Source organism: Centrocercus urophasianus, unplaced genomic scaffold, assembly GCF_019232065.1.
Source record: "Centrocercus urophasianus isolate 14NV4802_14NV808 unplaced genomic scaffold, USGS_Curo_1.0 seq_58, whole genome shotgun sequence".
Lineage (NCBI taxonomy): Eukaryota > Metazoa > Chordata > Aves > Galliformes > Phasianidae > Centrocercus > Centrocercus urophasianus.
This window is the reverse complement of record NW_024885177.1, coordinates 1012352-1027732: the sequence shown is the minus strand read 5'-3', so window position 1 is coordinate 1027732 and position 15381 is coordinate 1012352. Positions and strand designations below refer to the sequence as shown.

Genomic DNA, 15381 nt, shown 5'->3' with positions numbered 1-15381 from the left:
CAATGAACTAATTTTATTATGGAGTCCATTAATAATTTTCCAAAGATTTTGGCCAAAGGAAAAGGAAAAGACAGTTCAGAGCCACTGTCCAGCACAGCACCAATAGGAGCACATGCATGTAGCTGATTCCTGTTAGGGAATTGTGTAGAGCAGTCCATGTTGCATTGATACTGCCAGTCGAAGACTCTTACTGGTACTGGAGAGAGCTAGTTTACAGCTCGCCTGTGTATCTGTTGTTCTGTCTAGAATGTAGACATGCTCTTAAATGGAATTTGGAGGTTTTCCCATGGAAAGTTATGACTTTGCATCAAAAACTGATTATTTTTCAATTTGTGATTACTCCTTCTTTACAAAAAGTTGACAGTAGTTGCTTGCAGATAAAACTGGATTCGCTGTTTTCTGGTGGAAATATGAAAAATTTGAGGCAAACATGCTTTCCGTGAATGTTTTCAATTTAGTTGAAAAACTCAACTTTCTGTAAGAAAATGAGAGAAGATAGTTTCAAAAGAATTTTCTACCAGTCCTGAAGCCTAGACTTTTCTGGTTTAGCACATTAAATGGGTGGGGTGCAGCTGCTGAATGGGAAACCAGATCCAGCTTGGGAGACCAGGCTGTGCCTCTCTTTGCACCTTCCTCTCCACATTTAGGGGTGCACAGACCCAGGTTTGATTCTGGCTTATCTCAGTAAGGCTTGGATACATCAGGAAAGCAACATAAGGAGAAACAGTCCCTTAAACTATCATATGATCTTAGAATCTCACAAGTACCACGTGTGATTTGGCTGAAACCATTCAAAACTAATGCTGTCTGCCTATTTTATGTTCTAGAATACCAGAGGGCAAGCTGGATGGGGATCTGGGCATCCTGATCTAGTGGATCCAACCCTGCCTATGGCACAGGGTTGTAGCTGGCTGATCTTCAAGATCCCTTCCCACCTAAGCCATTCTATGATTCCATGAACCTACAATTCTGTGATGCTAAAACTGGAGAACAGTGGCCATAAGCTCAAAATGAGAGCAGTGCTCTTGAACAAAATTTATTACTGCAATTGGTTTCTATTTTGGGCTGCAATTATGAGTGCTAATCACCAGTATATATAATATATAATAATAGGGACCAATACCTCCTTCTGATTCTTACCTGCTCAGTGTACAGTTTCTGCATTTTTCAATTACTTTTTGAATGTGACAAAAAAATTACAAAGAATCCAACAGATTTTACTGGCTTGGAAAGAACTGTATGGGCCAAACCATTCATCTTTAGGCAGCTCCTTTCTAAGACAGAGGATAATCTGGTCTGGACAAGTTGATCTACACTTGAAACGGCAGGTAATGATTCCTTTCAAATGCTGAAGAAATGAAGAAAAGTCTAGAAATTGGAGGAAAAACCTATCATAATCCCACTATTTACTTTTTTTTTTTTCCTCTTTTTTCCCCAGATTTCTTTTTTTCCTTTCCCTGCAGAGAACAGACCTAAGTTCTACTTGCAGTTCTGCTTCATGACGTTGCATGTGGCCTTTCGCCGCTCTCTGCCTTCGTTTCCCATGTATGAAGTGGGGATATTCATAGAAGCAGGGCCAGAAGGGAACTCAAGGTCACTGTTGCTGCTCTCTTCAAAGACAAGAGTGTTTTTGCCCATGTCATCTCTAAAAGCAGTTTGTTAGCCCTGTTCCTATGAACTTTTTGGGCTGGAAATTACTCTTGGAAAGCTTTACATTCTTTGTAAACTTACATGAAGTCTAAGCTCTCAAAAACTTAGTTTTGTTGTTGCTAGGATGTTTTTCCAAGAATTTAACCTGAGCTGCTCTTGCTGTGCATCCACCAACCTGTCCTTACCTTGAGCACTGAGGCCCTGGAGAAAAAAGTTTTGTAGCAGTGATTTGTTTGAAGATTTTAAATGCAATATCAAATAATTTGAAATCCACTTGTAGGAAGTATTATCTAAGAAGCATCATTGCTATTACTTTTTTTTTCACCCAAAGCAGGCTATCCATACAAACATGGAGGGGATACACGAGCAAACAACATGCCTAGCCAAAGGGATTTGAGTGCACAGCTCCCAGACCTGGAAAACAAAACCCATTTAGAATCAAAACAGGATGTGATTAGAGACTGATGGCATCTCTGTGACCACAGACTTGACTGAACCTTTCGTTCTCACTGGAGCAAAGCAGCCCATGATGATGAATTCTGCTTTCTTCTACCCTGCAGCACAATTGCAATTTTGGAGCAGGTAGGTTCATGCCTTGTTGTTCACCTGTGGCAGGAAATACACTGCCAGGCTTATGAACACTGAGCGTGGACAATTCCCACTCTGTGAAGCAGCAATTTGCAAGAGTAAAGTGCTTCTGTATGGTATGAAGCAAGGGAGAAGTTCTTTAAGAGAGAAACTTAAATGCCACCAGCGAAATACACGATGCTTTGAGTGGACCACAACCAGCCTTGCTGAATTCTCTCTCGCTTTCTTATTGAAATCGAGGCTTGTGAAATTTAACAAGAGGACAGCTGAGTCCTTCAGGATGCTTTTCTCCCTCCAAAAATGTCTATTTCATTAAAAAAAAAAAAAAAGATAATTAGTCCTACTGAAAAATGCAAACAGCCACTGAACTTGGGTTCAGAATGATATGGAAGAAGACCACATGGTCGTGCTTTAAGGCAGTAGATGTTCAGATCTCTTGCCAATGGATTTACAGGCAAACACTTCTCATTGTTGGAAAGTGATAAGGAAAGAAAAAAAAAAAGATGTGCTTTTCAGTCCAAATAAATAAATAAGCACATAAATGTTAATAGTAACAAAGCTTAGCAGTTAAACATCTAGTGAAAATCCTGCTTATGGCTTTCTGAATTAGCTGTGTCTGACCATATTTCACAAAATACAGACAGTGAAGATGTGGCTGGTTAATCTGCCCAAGTAATCTCGCCTCTCTCCCACTAAGGGGGAGTTTATGAGAAGTTCCTCTGGATTATTAGAGAAGACATTTAAAAGGCTGCATAAAAAGGCTGTTAGAAAAGCCAGTGTTTAGTTGCAATAATAAACATGACTTTAGGGAAGGGGGGATAGTTGTAAAAATGTTTAGCCAAAATAATGGCTGACAACGCGTGTGTATGGGGGGAAGCAGGGGTAACCATCCATTACTGTATTTGTTATTTGGAGAGAGGTTAGCTGGAACAGCTTCAGGCTGAGAGATTTGAAAAAGCAAGATTCCTCCTCAGCAGGATGTTTATAACAACTCTGGGCTGACTGCATCCTTTGCCCATCCCTCCGTCCGCATACAGCCATGCTTTGTCCTCTGTCCCCACCACTGCTCCTTTGCTGCATCATCCCTCAGGCTTTGCCCTCCTTTCCTTCTTACTCAGTGTCTAATTAAAGGCTCGTGCCTCCTTGCAGCACACAGCTGGATGGTCCCCCTGCTCTCAGCTACCTGTCGATGTGTCTGAAAAACCAAACCCTGCAGCTCTGAGCCACTTGGACCATCCTTTCACCTCGCACTTTCTCTTCTTTCTTCCCTCCTCCTTTTCTGATGCCCCTGTTACCATACTCAGCTTTGATCCCTCTCCACCTCACATAATCCTACAGGGATCCCTATAGGACATTCCTACATCCATCTATACTCCACTCTCTCTGGGTTTTCCCTCTCCCACTCCGCATCCTGCTGCAGCTTCTCCTTCCCCTCATCCCTTTTCCCCTCTCTGCCTCCCACTCCACCACTGGACACGCAAACACCGCAGCCCTGAACTCCAAAACAGATCGATAGGAGGGGACAGCAATCCCACTCTAACAGAACAACCCGAGCAACATCCCAGCTGACTGCTGAGAAAGTGCATCCGCGCTGTTGACTCAGCCCACACCCCCGCCCTGCTCTTTCCTGGGGGCCTGGGAGCCAGCAGGGGGGGGGGGGGGGGGGGGGGGGGGGAGGAGAGGGTGGAGATGTAGGGCTGGCCTGCAGCCATGCCACCAACTTGTTCGAATTAAAGTCTCATGCATTGACTTTGGTTATTCCACTCCTGCCGTCCCGGAGGGTGGGGGAAGGGAAGGGGGAGGATGCTCACAAAAAGGCAGCGCTGCTTTGCTTTCCTAAGCCTTTGCTTTGCTGTGTTGTTGTTGTTTTTTGTTGTTTTTTTTTTTTTCCTTCTTGTTTTTCGTTTATTTTTTTTCTTTTCTTTGCCATTTTGAAGTCATGTTTTAAAGGAAGGCTTCATGCTGTCACTGGGGAGCTGGCAGGGCTCCTGAGCAGGGAGGCAGGATGGGAAGAAGACAGCGTTGGAAAGGGAAGAAAAGGGCTCTGATTCACAGAGCAGGTCCGTGACTCAAAGCACTCCCGCTCTCTGAAAGGGCAAGCTTTTACAATGTTATCATTACTACAAATGAAGCAAGCAAGGAAATCACTGCTGTGATAAAGACGGAATGCAAAGAGAGAAAAGCACAAGCAGCCCAGCAGCACCTTCAGCAAAAATCCCTGAGCCCCCTGTCCAGAGGTTTGTGACCCCAAAGATACGGGCTATGCACCATCCCTGTAGCCTGAGACTTTCCCCCAGCCCTTGGCTCCTCCTGCAGACAAATTCCAACATTCCACCACCACTATGGGAAGAGAGGAGCAACCTGGTGTGTTTGCTCTTGATATCAGTGTTTTGCCCCTAAGAAATGTTTCTGAAGGCAGTCACCCTGGAGGCATCCAAAGCCAGGTCGGATGGCATCCTGGGCAGCCTGGTCTGGTGGTTGGCAACCCTGCCATAGCAGTGGGGTTGGAGCCGGATGGTCTTTAAGGTCCAACCTAAGCTATTCTGTGATTCTGTGGTCCTTCAACACTCTGCTCGTAGACCTTGTGATTTTGGAGCTCAATAAATATGAGCACGTTAACGCGTGACTAAATCAAGCTGCAGGGCTGAAGAGGCAGTGAAGAAGCAGATTCTGAACAATGCTCTGACTGATTGATGCTGTGATGAAGTGGGAAGATAGAAGACAGTTTTTCTTGCATGGGCCAATGTGCAACAAGTGGAAGTTCTGAGCATTCTTCAGGGAGAGGAGAAATCATCTGCATTCATTCTGGCAAATCAGAGCGGACCTGCAGAGATACCAGTGCAAGCTGTCCTACCTACAAGTGTCCACCTCTACGTGAGTCCTGTCTGTTCAGTGCTAAAGGGAACAGGTTCGTGTACTCTCACAATTTAGACTTCTTTTGGCACTGCCTGCATTTTTGCAGTCCCTTCCAAACCAAGCCATTCTACGATTCTATGATCTATGGATGCTAGGAAGCGTTGAAAACCCAACATTGCATAGCAGAGAGTTTCTCTATCAGCCTGATTTTTATCCTAAGGATCATCAGAAAAAGAAAGGAATGTGTAGAGCATATCCTACAAGCAAACAGGGCTTCATCCAGGGCAGCTCACACGCAAGATGTTCAGCGTCAGAAGCTGATGTACCAGAAACAGCCTGCTTTGAAAACACGTCACAATTCCGTGCCATGAATTAGAAAACATGGCCTGAAAACATCGTGCAAGTAAGAAAACAAGCAGGAAGGTTTTTATCTGCTCTAAAACCGTGCCTTGAAATTTCACTTGAGTAGTTCAACTCTGTTATTTCATTTACTTTTACTTCAATGAGTTTTTAATGCAGTTTTAAGGAAGTGTGTTATCCTTATCCTAAATGTCTGTAATTGGTTTGCAGAAAAATGCTTGAGATCTCTGATTACTTATGCATATAATTACCGGTCTTAGAGAAAATTGGGTTGAGTTCCTTTGTAAGACAGTAACATGCAAAAGGGGGAGAAAAAGTAAGGGAAAGCAGAAATCATTTGGAATTAATTAAAGTCTGGCACAACGCAAAATATTCCATAAAATTAACCTGGGAACTGAAACAGCAACTACTGATCTGCAATGTTACTGAACCTGAAAATCAAGTTTGCTTACGAACCACTGTAAAATTCCACCGCCTTCATCATCAGATGTTATTTACATGGAAAAAAAAAAGGATATTACGGTGGTTTGGTCGTCAAGCTGCACGTCTGAAGTTCTAAGCTCTGGCTCCTGAGTCACTTCCAGTTACTTCTCCCCTCTGTTCCCCAACATCCCTCTACAATAAATGACGACAACCACAATATTTGTTTGAACTTCTCTGCAGAACCTGAAATGCCTTTCTGTAGCACACTCGCTCACTTGACTTCACCCAGTTTATCCCTCCAGATGCTGTGCTGCTCCTCTGACTTTCTGCACACTGAATTGAACCCAAAACATTTAGTAGGCTTTGTCAAAAGCGTAGGGAGACAAATGTTGAGTGAGTAAGAAACTGCTCTTAGCTGGAGAGGCAAAAGATAACTGCGCTCCTGACAGAGGCGTTTCACTTCAGAGCCTAAAATTATTAACACGGAACTTGAGTAGCATTGGCAGAATGACTCTTCTGAGGTATGGCTGGCTGAATATTGGGTGTAGGAGATTTAAATCCTAAGAGACATTGCACCCACAAGAAGTTAGGACCCTGATTATCATGGTGAATATTGCCCTTAGGGCTTTCTTTTTATCGTTTTCCAGTATTCAAAGGGTATTTCTTGAACATCTTTTTGACACTTTCAGTATTTTATTTCAACTTCTTGACACCAGTGCTACCGTGAGCAGCATCAGTGAGCTATTAATTATTAGAGGAAGCTTTTTATCATAGACACTTCCTACTTCCCAGCACTTCCCTGAATTTCTGAGCAGCTTTCCTTTGGAAGACACGTGAGAAATGGCGATTTGAGCAAAAACACTCCTTAAAGCGTAGAATCGTAGAATCATAAAGGCTGGAAAAGACCTTCAAGATCACTAAGTCCAACCCCAACCCATCCTACCATGCTCACTGACCACGTCCCTCAGTGCCACATCTCCATGGTTTCGGAACACCTCCAGGGTTGGCGACTCCGCCACCTCCCTGGGCAGACTGTGCCAATGCATCACCACTCTTCCAGTGAAAAAGCTTTTTCCTAGTATCCAACCTGATCCTCCCCTGGTGCAAGTTGAGGCCATTCCCTCTCATCCTACAGAAACACCCTCTGCCATCTGTTTGAAGATTATGGCCATCAGTGAAAGGACTAATGGTCAAGAAATCCAATTGTGAGCCATTTAACAAGACCTGCGTGTGTCCAGAAGCTTTGCTCTACCTTTGAGGACTCACAGTGAGGTCCGACTGAGTCTAAAACGTCTCATAAACATCCCAGCCCTCTACTGATTTGTGAGAGCTCCCTATGTACTTCAGTACTTCGTCAGGAGTCAGGCACACAATTTTGCTGTGTGTTTGCCTAGTGTTCTCCCACTGCAGTGCTGGGCCTTGTTAGCATCGCTGCAATAAAACTAAATAATTAGTAAAGCCTGTAATAATGGAAAAACATCATTCAAAACAGCCTCCAAACAAGACTGTGGTTGAGCAGTTCAGACCCTCCAGTTGTCTCATGTATACCGCAGAGTCTGGTGACTGGAGCCAGATTTATTAGCCTTCGAATGACAGTTTGTAAGTGAATGTGGTTAAAAGCAAGAACCCATTGTGATGAGCACTGCAGGCTTGGGGAAGACGACCTATGAATCACTTTGTAGGAAGTCCAGAGTGGCTCCATAATAAAAATGTATATTGAAGCAGTTAAACAGAAGGTTGATTGTCCAGGCTGGTTTGATTCCAAGGGTTTCATAATGAATTCAAGCCTGAGGTTCCCCTGTTACCTGTTAACATGAATGATAGCTTTGATGGATAAGTAGGGGTGGCTGAGTGCCTTGCATGGAACAGTTTGCAATGGGTTGTGCAGACAGCGGGTCGAAAGTGTGGTTAGAGCCCTGCGGTCTTTATTCAGGCAACATTCAACAATCGTGCTGCCATTAATAATATTTGGGCTTCTTTTTTTCCGACAGGCTGAAAAACCCTGACTACTTCTGCATCCCTCACATTCTGTCCCCACTCAAATTTTGTTGCTCTCCAAGCCCCATAACCTGAGTTGACCGAAAACCCATTAGAGACTCCAACCTTACACTTTATGGAGGTATATGCACCTATTTCCTCTGATCTTCAGTTTTAAAGTGCTGGGTTGGGACTTGGGGAATTTGGGTTGTCACCCCAGCTGTAGAGATTTTTTGGGAAGCCACTTCCTTATCCTCTGCCTGTTTTTCTATTTGCGGGAAGGAACTAATAATTCTTCCTCTGTCACACTGTTTCCCTGGCCTATTTAGGCTCCTTGGAGAAGAGTCAGTCTCTTGCAAATTGTTTATGCAGTGTCTAGTGCAAGGGAGCCAAGATCTTGACTGGGACCTATAGAGTCTACCATAAATATATACAATCAGCTTCCTCCAACTACATGAAACAGCTGCTCTCTAAGGGTTTAGCCTTCAACTTTTATTCTGGCAACCAAAAACATGGACAAACATATGCAAATAAACTTGTTATTTCCAACAAAATTTGACATCTTCAAACATCCTACGGCCATCATATGCATTTTACTGAAAGACAGCTGCTATTTGTTCAGCTTTTTGCCTCATCCCTGAGAAAAAGGCATATTGACTTAATCTATGGGTTATGAAAAAAATGCCTGCGTCAGTTCATAAGTTTACAGAAAAGAAAGAAAAAGTGAGTTTATATAGAACTAATATTTGAGCTACGTGGCAGCTGCAGTATGTGGAAATGCAGACAACAGGCAAATATATTTATAGGAGCAAATATACCTCCAGCTGAAAAACGTGTACTTTCTATGCTCGGCTGCAAAGACAGAGATATGCATCTACATGTATGCAAATACAGAAATGGAGGGATAGAGACATAACAACATGCATGTATTTGTGCATATATCTGTCAAGGTTATGCACCTGCATTTGTGTATGAAAATTGCAGTCCTCTTCAGACTTAAAGTTATACACAGTTCAATACATGGTAAGAAGTAGATCATTGCTTTGTTTTGGAAGGGGGGGGCTGAGCATGAAAGGACGTGTTTCCTTGCATGTTCCTCATGCCACATGAGCAGCCAACAATGACAGTCAACAACGTGTCCAAGTTGTTACTTGAGATATTTTCTAAACCACAAAATAAGTGGATTACTAACCAAAAAATCACAACTACTGCCAAAGGACATTTATAAAAGAACACAAATTAAAAAAAAAAAAAAAATTAACCAATGGGGGGGAAAAAAAAGAATGAAGAGAAGAATACAATAAGTGGAGAGAGAAGGAGGAGCGGGAGGCTGCTCCGGTGGGTAAACTAAGGTGTCAGGGGGAATAATTTTTTTCTTTCCTGCTCTGCCAAGTCAACTAAACCCACCAGAGCTCATTGCAATCTCTCAAACAGGGACAGGAGAACTCTGCAAGCTCACAGTGCTCATTTAGGTCTTAATTTGCTTGAAGCAAATTGAACCTTGCAATCTAGATAGTAAACACATTGACCACTCTGTGTTTGAGCAATGCCCAGCAAGGCCAGCTTGTAGGGGTATTTCTGACTTCTAATTATCAAGATAAGGGAAAAAAAAAGTGGTAACAGTGATTCCCAGTTACATAACAGCATTAATACTAAATGAGTGCTGGTTGGAGTCTCAGCTGGTAGAAATGCATGCTGCTCTGTTTTGCCAGTGGAGTTCTGCTGGTTCCTACCAAAAGCAGTCCATTCCTTTGAGCAGTAGCTCTGATCCTAAAGCTACTTTCAGTGTGACAGCTAATCAGTAGGAGTGAATCAGAGTACAGCTGGTTGTATTATAAGAGCTATTGGGAAATATTTCATATCCAGGTTATGGTTCATTGCCTATACTTTAAAGAATTTTGATTAACTTGGCCTCCAAAGTTTCTTCAAGTTGATTCCTTACATAGTTCATATTAGCTTAACCGTGAAATATAAAATACGGCCATATGTGTTGTTCAGAAAAATTGGTCACTGATACCTCATGTCCCCTCCACCAGTTGGATTTGGTTGGGATGTCAATCAGAACTGCTAAATCAGAGTGACTCGAATGGGCCCACAGTGATGCTTGCACAGTGTTGCTCTTCCTTCTGTGACTTCCATGCTGTGATGCAGATTTGATGATCTAAAAGGCCGTTCGTTTCTCGTCTTTGACATCCATGATCCTCTGACATTTAAACAAAAGGCGATCGTCCCACGGTTTCAGTTATGAACAACTGGAACCCAGCCATTCACAATATTACCCTCATCTTTCCACTGACGCGGTGAGAACTGCCTGCATGCTTCTAAGGAGTTTAAGCAGGGTAAATCCACACAGCCGATCGGTAAAACTGAGCTACAGCTTCAGTCAAAGGCTAACAGGAGAGTTGCTTAATCTACAGCCTGTGGTTAATAACCATTAGGGCTGACTGCAGACTGTTAAAAATGGTTTGTTAAAAAACAAGAATCTTATTGGGAAATGGTCATCTAGGGAAAATTTCCCCTTTTTAAACAAGTCCAGAAAAGCAGGTCATTGTTTACAATAAATTGCCCTTTACTATCATCATAGGCAAAGTACTTTATCTGAGGTAAGGAGGGACGGGAGGTGCTCTGAAAACACTTCCCATATTAGAACATTAAAACTCACCTAAGTAAAGAAAAGATAGAGACCTTCCAAAATTACTTGAGCAAAGTCATAAGCATATTGTTGAGTGCTCAGCTTTTGGAAGAGGAAAGAATGTCTACAGCTCTAAAACCCTTCCAGAACCCAACAACTGTCTTTTGCTTCTGTTCTAACACCAGCAATACTGCCCCAATGATCAGTAAGTTCCTGTAGTGGCTGTGCCACCAGTGTTGCAGCGGGTGAGATGGTGGAGATAGACTCCATAGATCCTATTCCTCTTGTAATGATTCATGTGTGGGTTATCCAGCTATGAGCTAAGCCTGGTAACTGTTCTCTCCCTCCCTTATCCCAAGAGATCTGCTATGGCAGTGATTACTGCTGTTCTGAATTTCAGTTCCTCTCAAAAGAGAACAAAAGATGTACTGGGCGACTTACATAAAAGAAGAAATATACTGTCATCATCAAACAATTAAGAATAATAAAAAAGGTCATAAAAACATACACAAGGCCAACATTTCAGCTAGTGGAAGTAACAGAGCTCCAGTGGTGACACTGCTTCATAAACTGTAATGGCATGATGCAGTCATACACCATTTGAAGCTGCGGACCATGATTTGCTGATGAACAATTTATGAATAGGGGGAAAAAAAAAAAAAAAGAAAACCAACCCCAAAGCCAGCCAAACCTAGCAGATACATTACTTTCAGTGGATGGTTTTCTCTGATTTATTCTCCAGCCCCAGCCCCTTGTTGATGAAATATTCCTTTTCAATACGTTCTTATTTTCCTCTTCATTGCTCAACTGTTTCGAAGTATTGCAAAGCTCCAAGGACTGCTAAGGCTACTGCCTAGCATTATTTATTAATTTTTTCCTCAGTTGTTGAACTGACAGCTCCAGTTGGCGCAGACCAAATGCCATTCACTTCTCAGTGGTCTACAGGAGGCCCTATAGAAACCCTGTATGAATTGCAAAAGGAAGACAACCGGTGTTTGACTCTTGACATTAAAGACCACTTTTCTCTACTCTCCTCTTTCCCTGTAGGACCCCTTAGGTTCATCACAGAATCACAGAATGGTTTGAGTTGGAAGGGACCTTTTAGGGCCATCTAGTCCAACTCCCTGCAATAAATAGGGACGCCTACAGCTCAGTAAGGTTGCTCTGAGCCTCATCCAGCCTGGCCTCAGATGTCTCCAAGGACACATTTACCCTTGTCCTATTTGTTCATCACAGGGACAAATAACAAAAAGTACCACCGAGGTCCTCACTGTTGGTTTTTGGGGCTTGGTGTTCCTGTTTGCTAAAAGCCAAATCCCAAGGCATCCACTCTTACAAACCCATCCCACTCCCTTCCTCTACTCCCTGAACTGAAGGTTTTCCATAAGTAAGAGCAAAGTTATGAAGGAGAGAGGACTTGAGGAGTTGGCTCTGGATGGATGGAGAATTCTTGTCTCCAGGACTGTCAGCAGTAACACGCACTCATTATTTTGATGTTGGACATTGTTCCAAGCCAAAGTGCTGCTTTCAAAGCTGAATAAAAGTTCTTCCTCGTGATGAGTTTGTCCCCATTTATTTATTGCATAACCAGCCCTTGAAAAAAATTCAGAAAGGTTGAGTGTGAGGCAGGCTTGTGCCGCTTACACGCATGGGATATTCCCTTTGTATTAGTCATCAAACAGATGTGACTTGTCATACGATGCATGAAATGGCATTGGGAAAAAAAAACAACAGTGAGAATTAACTCATCCCCCTGAGTTTGGAAGTTCCTTAGGAGTTTGTCCACAGAAGCACCGGATCTACCTGTTTGTCATGAAGAACAGAAAGGCAGAAAGGAAGTAATCAGTGCATCCATTGAAATGTAGCTGTGCTTTCCCAGTAAAGATTCTGCTGGATACCAAGTGGAAATCTTTGGAAAGAAGGACGAAACGCTTATTTTTCTGAAGAACTTCATGTGAACGTGGGGTTATTGCGGTTCCTTTTTTTTTTTTGGTCTTAAACCCCTTCTGGGAGGTGGTACGTTCAGTTTAGGTTTACCTTTCCCTGGGTGTTGGTGACATGTGTGAGTTGTAAACGCTGTAGAAAGAGCAACCAGAGCACCACAGTTTTACAGCACATAAACTATAGCACAGGAATGGTTGATGCATGAAATTTGTATACTTAGTACACTGCAAAAGCCATTTTTTGGTGTATGCTCAAGTTATATCTTAACATTACCTTCCAGACAGGGCATGACGTATATTGCAGCAGCGGTGCAGTTCACGATGTGGGATCCCTCCAATCTTCTTCAGGCTGAGTTTTCAGATAGATGTCAGTGATTCCTGGCAGAAGCAAAAATGACAAACAGTTCCTACTTAGTCCCATGAAATTGTTTAAATCCATAATGCAAACCAAGACCAAAACTATCTTCATTTGCAGACAATGCTGTGGAATGGAAACAGCAGGGTATTTCCCTGATATAAGACATGTGTTGGTGCTACTATTAAAAGCAGAAGAGTTGAAAAGTGAATTCCATTTCCACTGATGGAAAAACACAGGAGCTGTAATAAATGCAACACAGGTCTGTACAGGTCTACATAGAACAGGTTATGATACCACCACCCTGACCATTGGTGGGAGCTGTGGTTTTATTTCATATGTAAAAATGCGTTTGTATGTGTTTGAGAGTAGCATTAAGCACATCTGGCAACTTACTTTAAGGTAATTGCATATAAAAACTTAATAAACAGCTTTTTTGAAGGTTTTTCTGCTCCTTCCATCTTCTGTTGAAAAAAAGAATGCCCTGCTTGCTAGGCAGCGTCCTTTTCTTTCTCAGAATTCATATAACAGATTGCCTGGGTCAGCGTGCACTTACCATGTCTCCTTCATGTTAAAAACCTAGGAAATTTGGCTTGGGAACAGAATGGAAAACATTTCAATTATGTTTCTCTTCTGTTTTCAAATCTTGCCTTAATTTAACTCCTTTGCCTAAAAAAACACAATTTTTGAATTTTCTTATTTTAGTTTTTCAAACTGAACTTGTTTTTTTTTTTTTTTTTTTTTTGAGAACTTGAGCAATTTACTTGAGAAATGTTAATTTCCACTCAAATTCACAAAACTCTTACTATTAATCAAAGCAAGATATTCAAAATGCTTGAAATGTGCTTCAAGTGCCCCAATTCTCCATCTTAAATCACACTGTTTTATCCCTTTTTTTTTTTTCCCTTCAAATTCATAGACTCATAGGCTCACTAAGGTTGGAAAAGGACAATAAAATAATCTAATCCAGCCATCCGCCCATCAGATTACCAACCGATGTGTTGATGCTCTTTTTTTGTGCCAGAGAAAGTAAGCATTGAAATCAAGAAGGAATGGGGAAACAGTGACCTACAGAGATCATTTATCGAGCCCCTTCTCTCTATACCCCAATATCGAGGTGCCAGTCATTTCACACACAGCCCAGTATTTACAAAAGCTTATCTATTTATTCCAAAGAAGCTTTTTAGCTGGGGTAATTAGGCAGAGCATCCATCAGCTCATGGTGAATTAGTAGTCTTTAACTCAATAGCTCTAACATCTTAGACGACCATCAGTAGACCAGCTTTTCTTTTTCACGTCATCAGCTCCTACCAGGCAAGTTTGTTCCAGATTCCCTTAATTACCTTCTCCTGCCTTCTTGTTGTCCACTAATAAAGCTCCAGCCATGTCTGTCTGGTGCCGTTGCATGGCAGACTGTGGCTGTTCTGTATCACTGCAGACATCACACTTCATCCTTTGCACACAACACAGATAATGCCCTGGCCTTTCTTATTCCAGGGTGGATGGTTGGTTTAATTTCAGAGTCGATTTATACACCAGACATTGAAACCCACTGCAGATAGCTGGATGCTACTGTTGATAATTGCCAAAAAACTGCAGAAGCACAGAGTTGCCCGGAGCAAGAAGCACTAATTACTGACTTGTGTGAGAGCCTGGATGCTTGCAAGAGCTGCAGAGGTGTAGGCTGGCATGTATAAAGCAACAAATCCCACAGAAATGACCCTCAAAGCACAGAAAACAGAGATTATTTCGTCTTCAGAGACAACACAAATGTTTTGGACTCTGGGGACAGTCCCACCACTGTCCCTGAAGGGAGATATGAAGGCACAATTCTTCTCCTTGAGCTCACAAGGTCAATGATAGACTTCAGTAGGTAGCGCTGGCCAACGAGCTTCGAAGCTCCATTCTGCTGTGTCTGTGAATGCAGCCACAAGAAGAATTCCTCAGTAGAAAGACACTCATGGGAATGAGCTATATTAATGGGGCTGCAACTAATTAGTTTTGTGACTTCACTTCTTCATGCGTGCTCCTCTCCTCCACTGTTCCCACCTCGCCAACCTGAGCGCTGCGCTGCTTATCTCGTTGTGATAAGGGTTTTATTTTCCCTGGGAACTTGAGGAGATATTTATAAACAATAATAAAGTGGAAGAAAATATGTTTTGAAGAGCTTGTTGTTTTGTCACATGCAAATTCCTAAAGAATGTGGTGGTAAAGAATTACGTATATACGTCTGTCGGCAGCCACTGACTTCAAAGCAATTCACAATTAACTTAGCTCAACTTTCCAGCAACTGGTCTATACTCGCTGACTTCTCTTAAATTTGTTTGGGAAATTGCAATCTATTCTTTGTGGTTACGTTTGCATTTAAGCTCTTTTCTTCCACTGGCACTAATTAGTACCCTGCTCATTAGTCCCAGATGAGACACGGAATTAAAAAAAAAAAACAAAAACGAAGGAAGGAAAAAGAAAACTGAGGACTTAATTTAACATTACCATATTCCAAGTTTATGGTGTAAGGCTTCTTGCTACCCTTTGGGTTTCTACTGCATTGTGTATTAACATCCCTTATGTCTCACTAACTGGATGGAGCAGAGAAT

At 42.3% G+C, this 15381-nt stretch overlaps 1 protein-coding gene across 1 annotated transcript in view; it reads right to left on the bottom strand.

Annotated features, from left to right (window-relative positions):
* The window catches only part of STC1 (stanniocalcin 1), a 153135-nt gene that overhangs the window by 43294 nt on the left and 94460 nt on the right, over positions 1-15381 (bottom strand). The window contains exon 2 of the mRNA XM_042836200.1: positions 12704-12807. Coding sequence (XP_042692134.1) covers positions 12704-12719 — 16 coding nt within the window. The 5' untranslated portion in view covers positions 12720-12807. The remainder of the gene's footprint in view (positions 1-12703; positions 12808-15381) is intronic.